At 39.9% G+C, this 13352-nt stretch overlaps 1 protein-coding gene across 1 annotated transcript in view; it reads right to left on the bottom strand.

Annotated features, from left to right (window-relative positions):
• LOC140245051 (U6 snRNA-associated Sm-like protein LSm5) overlaps window positions 1-13352 on the bottom strand; it is a 340876-nt gene that overhangs the window by 20161 nt on the left and 307363 nt on the right. The window contains exons 2-3 of the mRNA XM_072324646.1: window positions 3365-3660; window positions 1092-1187 (exon numbers count right to left, since the gene is read on the bottom strand). Of these exons, the coding sequence (XP_072180747.1) occupies window positions 1092-1187; window positions 3365-3401 (133 nt within the window). The 5' untranslated portion in view covers window positions 3402-3660. The remainder of the gene's footprint in view (window positions 1-1091; window positions 1188-3364; window positions 3661-13352) is intronic.

Here is a 13352-nt window from a genome sequence, read left to right as displayed (position 1 = left end):
TCTCGTTATAACCGAACTCGTTATATCCGGTTCGTTCTGCCATAGGTTTACACGCAAAGGAAAACGGGACCGACGTTATCACCTCGTTATAAGCGGTTCCTCGTTATAACCGAACTCGTTATAACGGGGTTTCACTGTATAACGAGAATTTCACGAAATTTAATTTTTTGAATAAAGTGCACATTTTCTCAACCTGTCACTGATGTATGTTAAGGATAATATTATTCCCCTTGCCTTCTTTTGTTATGCGAGAAAAGTGAAAATATGCTGAATTTTCTTTGTTTTCTTTATATCGTTGTACACATGTGACATCACAAGCTATAGTAGTCTTCTCACCCAGCAGTGATTGAGCAAAAGCTTCAAAAATTCATAACTTTATTTGAACGGGTTGTCCAATTTTCCTCAAACTCTCACTGATGTGTTCTACTAATATTGCTGCATTCACTCAATCCACATGTCTACGAAGGTGGACTTGTCCTTTAACAGGTAATATTTGTCCTACTTTGTAATGAACCGATGAGGTGTGTTGATAATGTTTTCATCTCAACAAATCTAAGGACATTGAGAAATACGTCTTGGTACAAAATTGAGTGATGCATGCTTATAGACCCATCCCCCACCCCCACCCCCCAAAAAAAGAATAATAATGATAATTCAACAATGTACATGTATGTATGTGATGAGGTGGCAGAAATCACAAGATTACAGAAATATATCCATCCTGTTCAAATTCATGAAATTCTTCCGATGAGATGTTTTCATTGCAACTGATTGACAAATTGCCCTACATCGACGTAAATGACGCCTGTCCGGTGATCAGGAGGTCGTGGGTTCGAATCCTGCTCGAGTATGTACGCCCATGATTTTTTATCATGGCTACTACTAAAACACTGATCAATTCAGTGCTTATTTACGTCGATGTAGGGCAATTTGTCAATCAGTTGTAATCCATACTGTATTTGCATTTTTCAGGGTTAGAATAATCTTTTACACTCTCAAAAGTTTTAAATTGACTCAACACTAATGACAACAGAACAGTACAGCTATACTTGTTTTATGACCACAGCATAATGGTCCAGAGGAAAGGATACTGACGAAGTCATCAAAGCCAAGAAGTGTGCCAACGATTTCTTTATCGGTCTTCATAACTATGTGAATCCTGGAGCCGATACACTTGTCAACAAGTTCTATAATGGTAAAAATCAAGACGTTCTTAATCAGAAAAAATGATCACTATGAATGATAACGATATGATCATCAAACTCTGATTCAAAAGATGAGTTAGTAACAATCTGAGCAAAATCACAAGAATGCCAGCTGGAAACATTGTCATGATTTTGAATTTCTCAGTTTGTTTTTTTTTTCTTTTTAACACAAACATTAATTTGTAGAGCTCTACACTCTTTGAACAGGTCCTATTAATTAACAGAATGCGATTCAAATTACCATTTTTGCATTGCTATTCATATTGGCAACTACAAAGTGTTATCATGTGGTATCATTCAAAGGTTTGCTCCTGAGATCTTCTCTTATGTTATAAAATGGTTGAGCAAAGCATTTTTTTTTTTTTGCCTAAGTTTGAAGACATGAAACATTCATTGTCATAAAAGTTATGCAGAAACATACCCTATTGCTTGATATTTTTGCATTCCTTTGATACAATTAAACATGTTAATTGTTATTTGATAATGAGATAATGATGATCCACAACATTTGTACCAGTATATCACTATATCTGTTATAGAAACATTCAAAGGCACAGACTCCTCCAAGACAGTTAGCAATTGAATGCCTGGTGAAAAATATGAGTTTTGAGTGAGGCTTTGAAGTGATCCAGTTTGTCAATTTCACATAGAAAAGATGGGAGGGTTCCATTTGAGCATTATATAACTGAAGACAGGAGACTAGAGCGGAGTGTCAAGTTCTCTGTAACGTTACTTATGATTATGATGAGTTATGAGACCATTTCATACTCGCCTTAAAACAATAGAAGTAAGAGTAAGACCCTGGACTCTGGAGGCTGCATTTTTGTCATATCAAACACAGTTGCAAAAAGACATATTGTCTGTAGAACGTGGAGCAAGTCTACTGATGGTGACTCACTTTATCATCAACAGTAGTGCCTGTGGCCTGTGGTAGAATCTATAGGCGTGTCTTCATCAGCCCGAAGTTCAAACTAGCGGGACATTTTGCGGTCTTAGAAAATAGAGCGAATGTGCGTCTTCATCAGCTCGAACAGCCTACTTCGGGAAATTAGTCCAAAAATTGACGCATGCGCACTTTGCATCATTACTCTGCCTAGCTCGCTGTTTGAAAGTGGATTTCCCGCTCAAAATCTCCTACAACACCGTATGTACGATACTACAACCAGGGAGGTGAGCAGTACAGCAAATTCTCTCCAAAGGGATTCTGTCCAGTGACACATCTTATATGAAATGAACGAATTGCAATGTTTAAACAAATCCAAAATACACACAATCTGCAAGAATCTTTAGCTAAGGTAGAGTGGACCAGAAGAAGAAGTTTACAAAAAACAGCTAGCATGCACAGAATCACCTCCCTGGTTTTCAAGATGTCAACAACAGTAGGGCTAGTATACACATGTGATCCTTGAATATGCCGCGAGTGTATACACTATACACAATCACTAGCTTGTACATGCGCTTTCATGGACAATAGCCAGCTGGCTAACCAGAAGCGTGACCACGGGAGGGATCGAGAAAATTTCGGGCTGATGGAGACGCACCCGAAATAGCGCCCTATTTCACGAATTAGCGCTCTAGTTCACGAACTAGACCAAGATTTCGGGGGAAATTTTCCCGATCAAATAGCGCGCTATTTGCGTCTTCACTACACAGATAGCGCGCTATCTTGACATCGGACTAGTTTGGTAACCGCAAGATAGCGCGCTATTTTGAAACTTCGGGCTGATGAAGACACGCCTTATTAGTAATTTTATTACTTGAACCGTCTTGATCTATCATTCAATAGAATAGGAGACAGTACAGGGGTCAGTGCAGTGGAAAGATCTGACCGAGTGAAACAGTCAAATCTAAACACTGAAGTGAAAATTGCACAATCTGGAAACTGGTGGAATTAGAATCTACAGCCGCAGGGAGATAAATTTTAGTTTTAGACCCCACAACTAGATTCTAGCCACAGTTACTAGGCCCTACACATTTTTTTTTTTCCTTATCACAGAGAATTGCATTAACGTGTTAACAGGCGAGAATTTGGGGACAGAGTGAAGGATTGACTTAACTTTTTTTAATCAGTCTATCCTCTCGATTCTACACTTCTTACTGAAGCATGAGCACTCCTGAGGTAGCGGTAGACAACTATTCGAATATCAAGATTGGTTTACCTAGCGGAAGAAGGTGGGAAGGATTAGAGGCAGTCATCTTTACTTGTCGCCTAGCACAGCCGATACATCACATAGGCAGAAGCCAAAGGTAGCGTACCGCAGCCGGAGGTGGAGGGAGCACCACAGCACAGAGTCCGGTAGGCAATTCAACTCGGCAAATAACTGACGTTTATGCTGGCCGGATGCGATGGAAGCAAAACTATTAAAAGTTCTCAGCTGACAGAAAGTAAGAGTGAGATACAGAGTGAGCAAATTCGTTAGGTCTGTTGACCGAATATTGTCGACTTGATGACTAACTAAGTTACTAGTATTCTCACTCCACGCACATGGCCATTAGCTCCCGATCCTTCGGGCACAGTTCATCCGATCCGTATGCCGTTCATATGCCGCGCGCCGCCGACGACTTGGTGTTGCGTACTTGTATATGTATAATGCATACAGCGCTCTCCGACTAGCGCATGTAGCTAGCTCACGCTGATGTACACTAGGGCACTGTGATGAGCTAGCTAGTGACTGAGCTAGCCGCACTAGCTAGCCGAGATGATAGCGTGCAGACCATAAAGTGACTGAAATTTACGGCAGAATTTGGTTGGTCGATTCTATGGTGTTACTTTAGTTTCGAGACCGAAGGGATTCACAGCCACGAGTGAATTTCACCAGGGCCACCTCCTGATTTCACCGTTCAAGTGCTATAGTTCAATGTCAGTGGAGGTATTCGACAGTCTGGATGAAAATTTTGAAAAGTCAAATTATGGCTTAGGGTGTATAAAACTTCTTTAATAAATGATAAATGATAGTAACAACGCATGATGATAAAGACAAGAAATAATTGTAATACAAGTTGATGATAAATGGTAATATCAAATTAAACGAATAATGATCATTATGGGGCAAAAGTAAAAACGAGTTTAAGTTGAAACTTAAAGTAATTTTGCTTTTGGATAGGCCCTACTGGATAATAGAAATGGCTAATCATCAAACTGTGTTTATTTTTAGCCAATTTTAATGCAGGAAGGAATAGTATGAAAGACAGAGAAAAGGAAAAGATCTAATATATCATTGAATATTATCATGCAAGGACAAAGTCCGTGCATGATATTCCTCCAGAGTGCGTATTTTTACCTCCTTTAATATCAAAACATGGCATGAAATTGATACAAAGGTTTAATTAATATGGGCTCAAATATTACAATCGTCAGGGGTCGATCGGTTTTCATGATGGGGGGGGGGGGGGATGAAACATGTGCGAGGGAGCGGTGCTAGCTACCTGCAACCGAGCGGGAGGCTTTATCATGATAATTTCATTTCAGGAGGGGGTATATCTCTCCTTCCACACGAGAGAGATTTTGCGTTTTCTGACCTGAAATTCAGCGATCTGATGCAGACTTTTTTGTGAAATATTTAGAATGTATATTCCAGCAAAAAGTAATAAAAATAAAAAGGGTATACTCACAGGGAAATAAGTAATGGCTATACGCGTGTGACTTATGCGTCATCATAATGGAGATCGGAAGTCTATTTTTTATGGTTAAAAAAAAAGCAAAAGTATATAGGTGGAGCTTGTGCATTTTTTTAGAAATGAAGTAAAGCGATCTGATGCACACTTTTTGTTGTGAAAATTGTTATTTGGGCCCAAATTGTACTAAGTCTACCTACAGATGGGACCGGACAATGAGAGGTTGGGAAGGGGGCATAGTATAATATACCCTTCCCATATTTGAGGGAGCTTTTACATTTTTAGAATTAACGATATGGCGCACTCATTGGCGGAATATCTGGACATTATAATGTCAATCAGAGAAGTATAGTAAAAGTCTGTGGAGGAAGGTAAGAGGGAATTCAGGAGGGGTATATAGGCCTAAGCCCTATCCCCCCCCCCCCCCCTTCACGTCAGATTTTCCATTTTTATGATTAATGCAACGGGTGCACATATTTTGACTATATAGTTGATATCTTTTCTGCGGATTGTCAATCTTCAAAGTGTTGTAATGGAGGGGACCGAGCAGGAGACGGGTAAAGATAATTTTATGTGGCAGAGAGCTATTCCCAATTGGCCCTATATATACCCTTCCCTGGTTGAGGGGACTTTGATTTTTTTAGTTGACATTGAAGTATAGGCCTATCTCACATAATGCATTTTTGATGGAATGTTTGGGAAATTATATACTATATATAGGTCTAAGGTCAAGAAAGTATAAAATCTGACATCAGAACTGAGCGAGGGGAGGGTTAATTAGAAGAGGATACTCTCCCTAGTTTATGAGGAGTTTTTGGAATTGGTGGAGCGACAAATCTTGTGCAAACTTTTTTAACTATTCTGAATTTGCCAATATGAAAAGTGTATATCATACCAGGGAGGTGGAAACTTCCACCTCCCTGATCATCAAGGCTTGAGAACGGGGAAAAGCATTCATACAGGGTGCACCTATCAGCGAGGGAGATTATGCATTTCAGAATTGAAATTCGACGCTGATCCGGGTAAACGCTGCGGATGATTATTTGTACAATTTTCTATAAAAAAAGACATTTTCCACAACTCAGAATGGGGGGGGGGGAGAAATGATATGTCCCACCCCCCCCCCCCCCCCCTTTATAGGGGGTGGTAACGTAAGTGCCCCTGCTCTCTTGGATCGACGCCCCTGACAATCGTGTCGTGATAGGTTATATCGATCGCTTGTAAATTTCATTTATCTTATTTGACGTGTACATCTACGAACGCTCGCGAATATGATAAATATCCGAATAGGCTATAATATCTATATAGAAAGGCTTGTGCCGAAAGGGTGGGTTGGGTGGTGGCGCGTCGCGTTAATGGGAACACCACCCTTCGTCCAAAGCCCCCCCGGTTTTGCCGAAAGGGTGCGTTGGGAGCGTTGGGTCGCGTCGCGTTGACTGGAACCCCACCCTTCGTCCAAAGCCCCCCCCCCCCCCCCCCGTTTTGCCGAAAGGGTGCGTTGGTACTTTTTCTCATGTAATATTAAAAGACGAGTTTGAATTTATATTCAACCTTCAAACAACCATTTCAAAGAGGCTATCGTCCGGATCGGTTTACACTCTATTACCACTTGGTCTACAGCCAGTTGGTCTAATAGACTGTTTAATATCAGTTGGTCTAATAACCAGTTGGTCTAGTCATCATTTCGTCCAATTACTGTTTGGTCTAATTGTTATTTGGTTTAATTACTATTTGGTCTACAGTCAATTCGTCTAATAATAGCCATTTGGTCTATTTTTGGTCTATATGAGTTGGTCTAATTCCATTTCGTCTAATCATCAAATGGTCTAAAATAAAACTAAATTTGTCCAATATAAATTTGGTGTACACATCAATAAAAAGGCCCCCCCCCCAAAAAAAAAATAAAAAAAAAAAATAGCCCAGTTGGTCATAAAGACGAAACGATGATTGGACCAAATGGTGCCTGATTAGACCAGGAGGCTGGCTATTAGACCAAATGACAATAAGATCAATGGTTATTAGACTAAATGGGTGTAGACTAAATGATGATAGACAGAGGCTAGACCAACTGGGCAATGGACCAAAATTAATGATGTGTACACCAAATTTATATTGGACAAATTTTGTTTTATTTTAGACCATTTGATGATTAGACGAAATGGAATGTAGACCAACTCATAATAGACCAAATCGGTATTTGATGATATAAATTGGTGTTAGACCAAAAATAGACCAAATGGCTATCATTAGACGAATTGACTGTAGACCAAATAGTAATTAAACCAAATAACAATTAGACCAAACAGTAATTGGACGAAATGATGACTAGACCAACTGGTTATTAGACCAACTGATATTAAACAGTCTGTTAGACCAACTGGCTGTAGACCAAGTGGTAATAGAGTGTAAACCGATCCGGACGATAGCCTCTTTGAAATGGTTGTTTGAAGGTTGAATATAAATTCAAAACTCGTCTTTTAATATTACATGAGAAAAAGTACCAACGCACCCTTTCGCCAAAACCGGGGGGGCTTTGGACGAAGGGTGGGGTTCCAGTCAACGCGACGCGACCCAACGCTCCCAACGCACCCTTTCGGCAAAACCGGGGGGGCTTTGGACGAAGGGTGGTGTTCCCATTAACGCGACGCGCCACCACCCAACCCACCCTTTCGGCACAAGCCATATAGAAACGCTTGAGTCTGCCAAAATTTTTAACATTAGTTTGGACACCCTCACTCATTTTTTTTACCCTAAAAAGAGAAGGGAAAACAATCCTTAAACAATTAAGAAAAAGGAGGAAATTAAGGATTCCAGTTATCCAATACTATTGTCAAGATGATTTCCTCTCCTATCTCAAATTCGTTATACCCCAGTTCATGGAAAAGGTGGAAAGCGGCGGAGCCCTTCACATAGGCCCGTATTGTATTGTATTGTATAGGCCTACTATAGGCCTATATGCACGCAACTTTATTTTGCCTTTTTTTTTCACATGGGCTTCACGGGGGGGGGGGGGGAGTGCGCTGGATGTGAACGCACCCCCTTCAGACCCTTACCCCCTCCCCCCCCCCCCCCCAAAAAAAAAAAAAAAAAAAAAAAAAAACACTTTAATCTGCGAGCGACCTCAACGCCGGACTATAAATAATTGTTCTTTTTTATTATCTTTATTATTTTTTTTTTTCATTTTGCACCAGGACAAAAAGAAATCGCACCCCGGGCTCTGGCAGCATTGATGTTCCTTTACAGTGTTTACTCTCTATATCGACCGTACTGTATCCGTACGGTATTTCACTCATTGTGCAACGGATTATTGAATTTCAATTCTGAAAATGCAAAAGCTCCCACACCCTCCCGTTAGGTCTCCAACCATACACTTATAGCAAACTTGGGGGATTGACAAATTTCAGAATATTTCATCAAAAGCATGTTTGATATTCTAATGCTTGAATTCAATTATATTCAAAAGTTGCTCATCCTCTTTGATTAGTGTTCACCCGCTCGGTTCCTATACCCACAGATTAACAAGACTCGACACATTAGGGGACTGACAATTTTCGGAGTACTTCAAAGAAGTGTGCATCAGATTGTTCTGCTTCAATTCTAAAAATGCAAAAGCTTAGCCGTCTGGGAAGGGACTACCCCTCCTACACATCTCACTGTCAACTTCCATGTATTACTATCATGCCTATACACAGTGATGTTGCACTCGCAGAAACAAGGGCTGAGGTGACGCGAGTTAGTAAAGCAGTTATCTTTTTCCTCTGTTTTTTTTTTTTTTTTTTTTGATAGAAAAAAAAATGTCACCAGAAGTGTTCACTAGAACGTTGAATTTCAGGTCTGAAATGCAAAATCTCCCTGTCGTGGAGGAAGGTACCCCCCTCCCACACCCTCCCCCGCTCCCTCGCACGTAATATGCTATATTCCACTTTCAAATTTGGGCCTCCTCCCCCCCCCCCCCCTCCCCATCATGAAATCGGATCGACGCCGCTGGTGTAGATTATGCCGCGACTTAGTAAAGCAGTTATCTTTTTCCTTTCTTTTTTTTTTTTTTTGATAGAAAAAAAAATCACCATAGTGTGCACTATAGAAGGTGGAATTTCAGGTCTGAAAATGCAAAATCTTCCTGTCGTGGAGGGTATACCCCCCTCCCACACCCTCCCCCACTCGGTCGCTCCGCTCTCTCGCACTATATATTCTACCTTCAAGTTTTTGCCTCCCCCCCCCCCCATCATGAAAACGGATCGACGCGCTGGAGTGGATTATGCAGAGAAAGTCGTGTGCTAAAATGTGTTGAAATGAAAGGTTCATCATTGATTATTGTGATAACAATTATTATTAGGAGAAATAACTTTTAGAGAGCGATCCCTATATATTCGCTAAAAAAAATCACGATACCAATTAGCAGCCACATACTCTGTGTCTGGAAACATAATCAATAATTTCTTGTTAGTCAATGATGTGTAAGGGCATTAATATATGCATATACATTATATATATATATATATATATAGGGTGACCTTTACACTTGCCCTCAGAACCTGCACGATTTAAAAAAAAATCATATAAAAAAAAATCATATTGATGTGTTTTGTTTTGTTTCTTCGTTGTATATGTTCGTTCAAGAGTCAAATTCCCTTAAATCTCCCTCCAGTTTGTGTGTGTGTGTGTGTGTGTTTGGAAACGCGAGGGGGGGGGAGGGGCTAGAAGGGGTACTTGCCTCCCCCCCCCCAATATTTTTGTGCCCCCTGTAACAAATAATTGATTCATTATCAAAGACCAAAATGAACAATAAAGGCACTTTTCTCGTCTAAAAGTTGTCAATTTCATAACTGAAAATGTGAAAATTTTTGCACATAACAGGGCGAATAATACACTAACAATATACATTATTACATCTATACACTAATATTTTGATTGAGTGTAGATGGTAGCCTCGCGTCCTCGAGTGTGCCCCTGAAACATACCTTTAGTAAACCTTGAATTTTTCCTTTTCTTCTATGCTTATATGCTCATAATAAACACAAATTGTATTGCTCGAACAATGCAATCATGTCTAAGCTTTTAATGAATGCATTTCAGACGAATGGTAAAGTAAAAGTAGCTCACTCCCCCTGCCCATACTTAGTAAAATGAATAGTTTTCAAAAGTTATGATCATAGTCCTTCGTAGTGATTTTTTACTATGTTTTATTCCCTAGAAATTTGATTTTAAATGCTCTATAAACGCGACTTTTACACTCTTGTTTTACAAAAAGTCACTACCGTGGGAGGGGATACCCCCCTCCCACATCCTCCCCTGCTCGGTCGCTTCGCTCCCTCGCCGAGGATCTCACATCGTCACATAAGGCCAAAAAAAAAAATTGTTTGTTTGCCCTTAATTGTCAAAACCCAAGAGGGTCGGTAGGTCGGTCTTTTTTTTTTTTTTTTTTTTTTTTTTTTTTTAATACAGGGTACCCTTTTTTCCATGTCAATGCACTCAAAACTCCAAGAGATTCATTCAAATTTACGTCTTGCCGGGGCCCGGTACGCGAGGCAGAAACACTCACTGACAAACACTTATAACGTTCATCTTTGTTAAATTTTGCAAACAGCTCCAAAAAAGTACCTTCCAGTGAGATGCTGGCAACTGAACTCCAAACAGTTTTGGTGCCATGACAGCTGGTAACGGATGCTGCAAAAGTAGCCATCTTGTGAAGGGCTGCACACTCACCCATTTTTTCTGCCGGTCCGACCTGTCTCTGTCGGACCGGTAAATGCCCCGTTTTACCATTTTTTACAGGTCCGAACAGAAAATTTACCGGTCAACAACGACAACATAAAAAACATTAAATGACTTGCAAAATTATTTTCTTGTTTTTTATGGATGTACCCCCCCCCCATGTACATTTTACAGATTAATATCTTTTTCAAAACTTGCATTATTTATTGCACTGCTGCCAAGAAATGTAAAAATAAAGACAGGAAAAAAAATAGAATGTTTGTTTGTGAATTAGTGTAAAATGATAATGAACAAAATCAGATTGTATCAAATGTGTTTAGTGACTTTTTCTAAACATCAGCGCACGAACTTGCTGCGTAACCTGCTCTTGGTAGTCAGTTGGATTGCGATGATTTAATGAATTATTTTAGCTGTGATATTTTCTGATGCACGCGAAACAATTAAGGGGTTCTTTATTTTTCTCCCGATAATCTCTTTGCATTTGTGCATGCGTTCTTGAAAGGTACACGACATGCAGGGCCGAATTCGCAATCCTTTTTGCGCCCATTTCCACCTCAAATATTAGCGGGATTGTGACGATTTCATAAATTACTTCGGCTGTAATATTTTACGATGCACGCGCCAAAAGGGGTTGAAAATGCGTCCTTTATTTTTCCCGATAAACTCTTCGAATTTCGTAAGTGCGTTCTTAAAAGATGTACCACACGGCCGAATTCATGATACTTTTTTGCGCCTATTTCTACCTCAAATGTCAGCGGGATTGTGACGATTTCATAAATTACTTCGGATGTAATCTTTTGTGATGCACGCACCAGCTAGAATGGTTGAAAATGCGTTCTTTATTTTCTCCCCATAATCTCTTCGCATTCCGTAAATGCGTTCTTAAAAGATATACGACACGGCCAAAAATCATGATTCTTTTTGCGCCTATTGTTTCCTCAAACTTCAACGGGATTGCGATGATTTTATGAATTATTATTCGGCTGTAATCTTTATGATGCACGGGCCAAAAGGGGTTGAAAATGTGTCCTGTATTTTTCTCCTATAATCTCTTCGCATTTCGTACATGCGTATACGACACGGCCGAATTTACGATCCTTTTAGCGCCTATTTCTACATCAAATATCAGCGGGATTGCGATATTTCGTTAATTATTTCGGCTGTATTTGTGATACATGCACCAGAAAGGTTGAAAATGCGTTCTTTATTTTTCTCCCGATAATCTCTTCGCATTTGTGCATGCGTTTTCAAAACTATACACTGCATGCAGGGCCGAATTCGAGATTCTTTTTGCGCCTATTATTGTTTACTCAAATTTCAACGGGATTGCGAAATTTTCATGAATTACTATACACTCGGCTGTAATGATGCAAGCGCCAAAAGGGGATGAAAATGTGTCCTTTATTTTTCTCCCGCTAATCTCTTCCCATTTCGTACATGCGTTCTTAAAAGGTATACGACACGGCCGAATTCACGTTCCTTTTTGTGCCTATTTCTACCTCAAATATCAGCGGGTTTGTGGCGATTTCATTAATTACTTCGGATGTAATCTTTTGTAATGCACGCACCAGAAGGGTAAAAATGTGTTTTTTATTTTTCTCCCGATAATCTCGTCGCATTTGGGCATGCGTTTTGATAACCAACACGGCATGCAGGACTGAATTCAAGATCCTTTTTGCGCCTATTATTTCCTCAAATTTCAACGGGATTGCGTTGATTTCATGAATTTTTATTCGGCTGTAATCTTTTATGATGCACGTACCAAATGTGTCCTTTATTTATTTTTTTTCCTCCTCTATAATCTCTTCGCATTTCGTATGAGCTTTTGAAAGGTGTACCACGCGGCCGGCCAAATTCATGATCCTTTTTGGGACGATTTCTACCTCAGATATGTAAGCGGGACTGCGATGATTTCATGATTTTTTTTTCTCCCTAGTATTATCTCTTTACATTTTGTGCATGCGTTCTTAAAAAGTACACGGAAGGGCCGATTTCGTGATCCTTTTTGCGCCTATCTTCATTGTGAGATCATTCTGAACGAATGAAAATATTCATTTGTGAACTGACTGTGTAAAACGAAACTGAATGCAATCAGATCCATTTACTGTATCGCTGAATATCGAATATGTTTTTACTTTTCTAAAAATCGACACAAGTAAATTAGTTCTAACATGTCAACTGCGACGCTGCTGCGAAGCCGGGATCGGATCGTGAGTAAAATGACCCAGAAATGCGTGCGCTTCTAATTCTATCAATGCTTCTTGTCTGGCATGACCGCCGCGGACCGCAAGCAAACGAAAAGCAGTTACACTGTACATGCTTTGCATGTACACTGTACTGCATGGCATGGCAGTGCGTGAGCAGCGCCAATGCGCAAGCTAGCGCGAATAACTGGTCGCCAGTGTGCAGCCCTGTACTAAGTGCATATGCATTGATTGGATTTCGTGCGCGTGCACGCATGTGAGCCAAAAAGGTAGCTACATTGTAGCATGCAATGCATGCTATAAAACGTAGCCTGTGGACCCGCGCGGCCCGAACACAATTACGACGGGTCGATGAGATAAAAAAAACCAAACATTTAGACTTTTTTTTTATTCTTTCTCTAGCTTAAAATGGATAATTTTGGGTTTAAAACCACTCACAAATTTGTAGAAGATGAAATTTGTGGAAAAAAATAAACTTGAAAGAGCAAAAAAAAAAAAAAAAAAAAAAAAAACGCGACCCGAAATTTCCGTGATTTTCGGTCGGTCGCGAAGGGCAAACAAACCATTTTTTTTTTTTTGGCCTAATGTACCCCCGTATATTATAGTCCTTCAC

This window comes from Diadema setosum, chromosome 22 (assembly GCF_964275005.1).
Source record: "Diadema setosum chromosome 22, eeDiaSeto1, whole genome shotgun sequence".
NCBI classification, from domain to species: domain Eukaryota; kingdom Metazoa; phylum Echinodermata; class Echinoidea; order Diadematoida; family Diadematidae; genus Diadema; species Diadema setosum.
The sequence above is the reverse complement of the archived record's forward strand: the minus strand, read 5'-3'. Positions and strand labels throughout refer to the sequence as shown.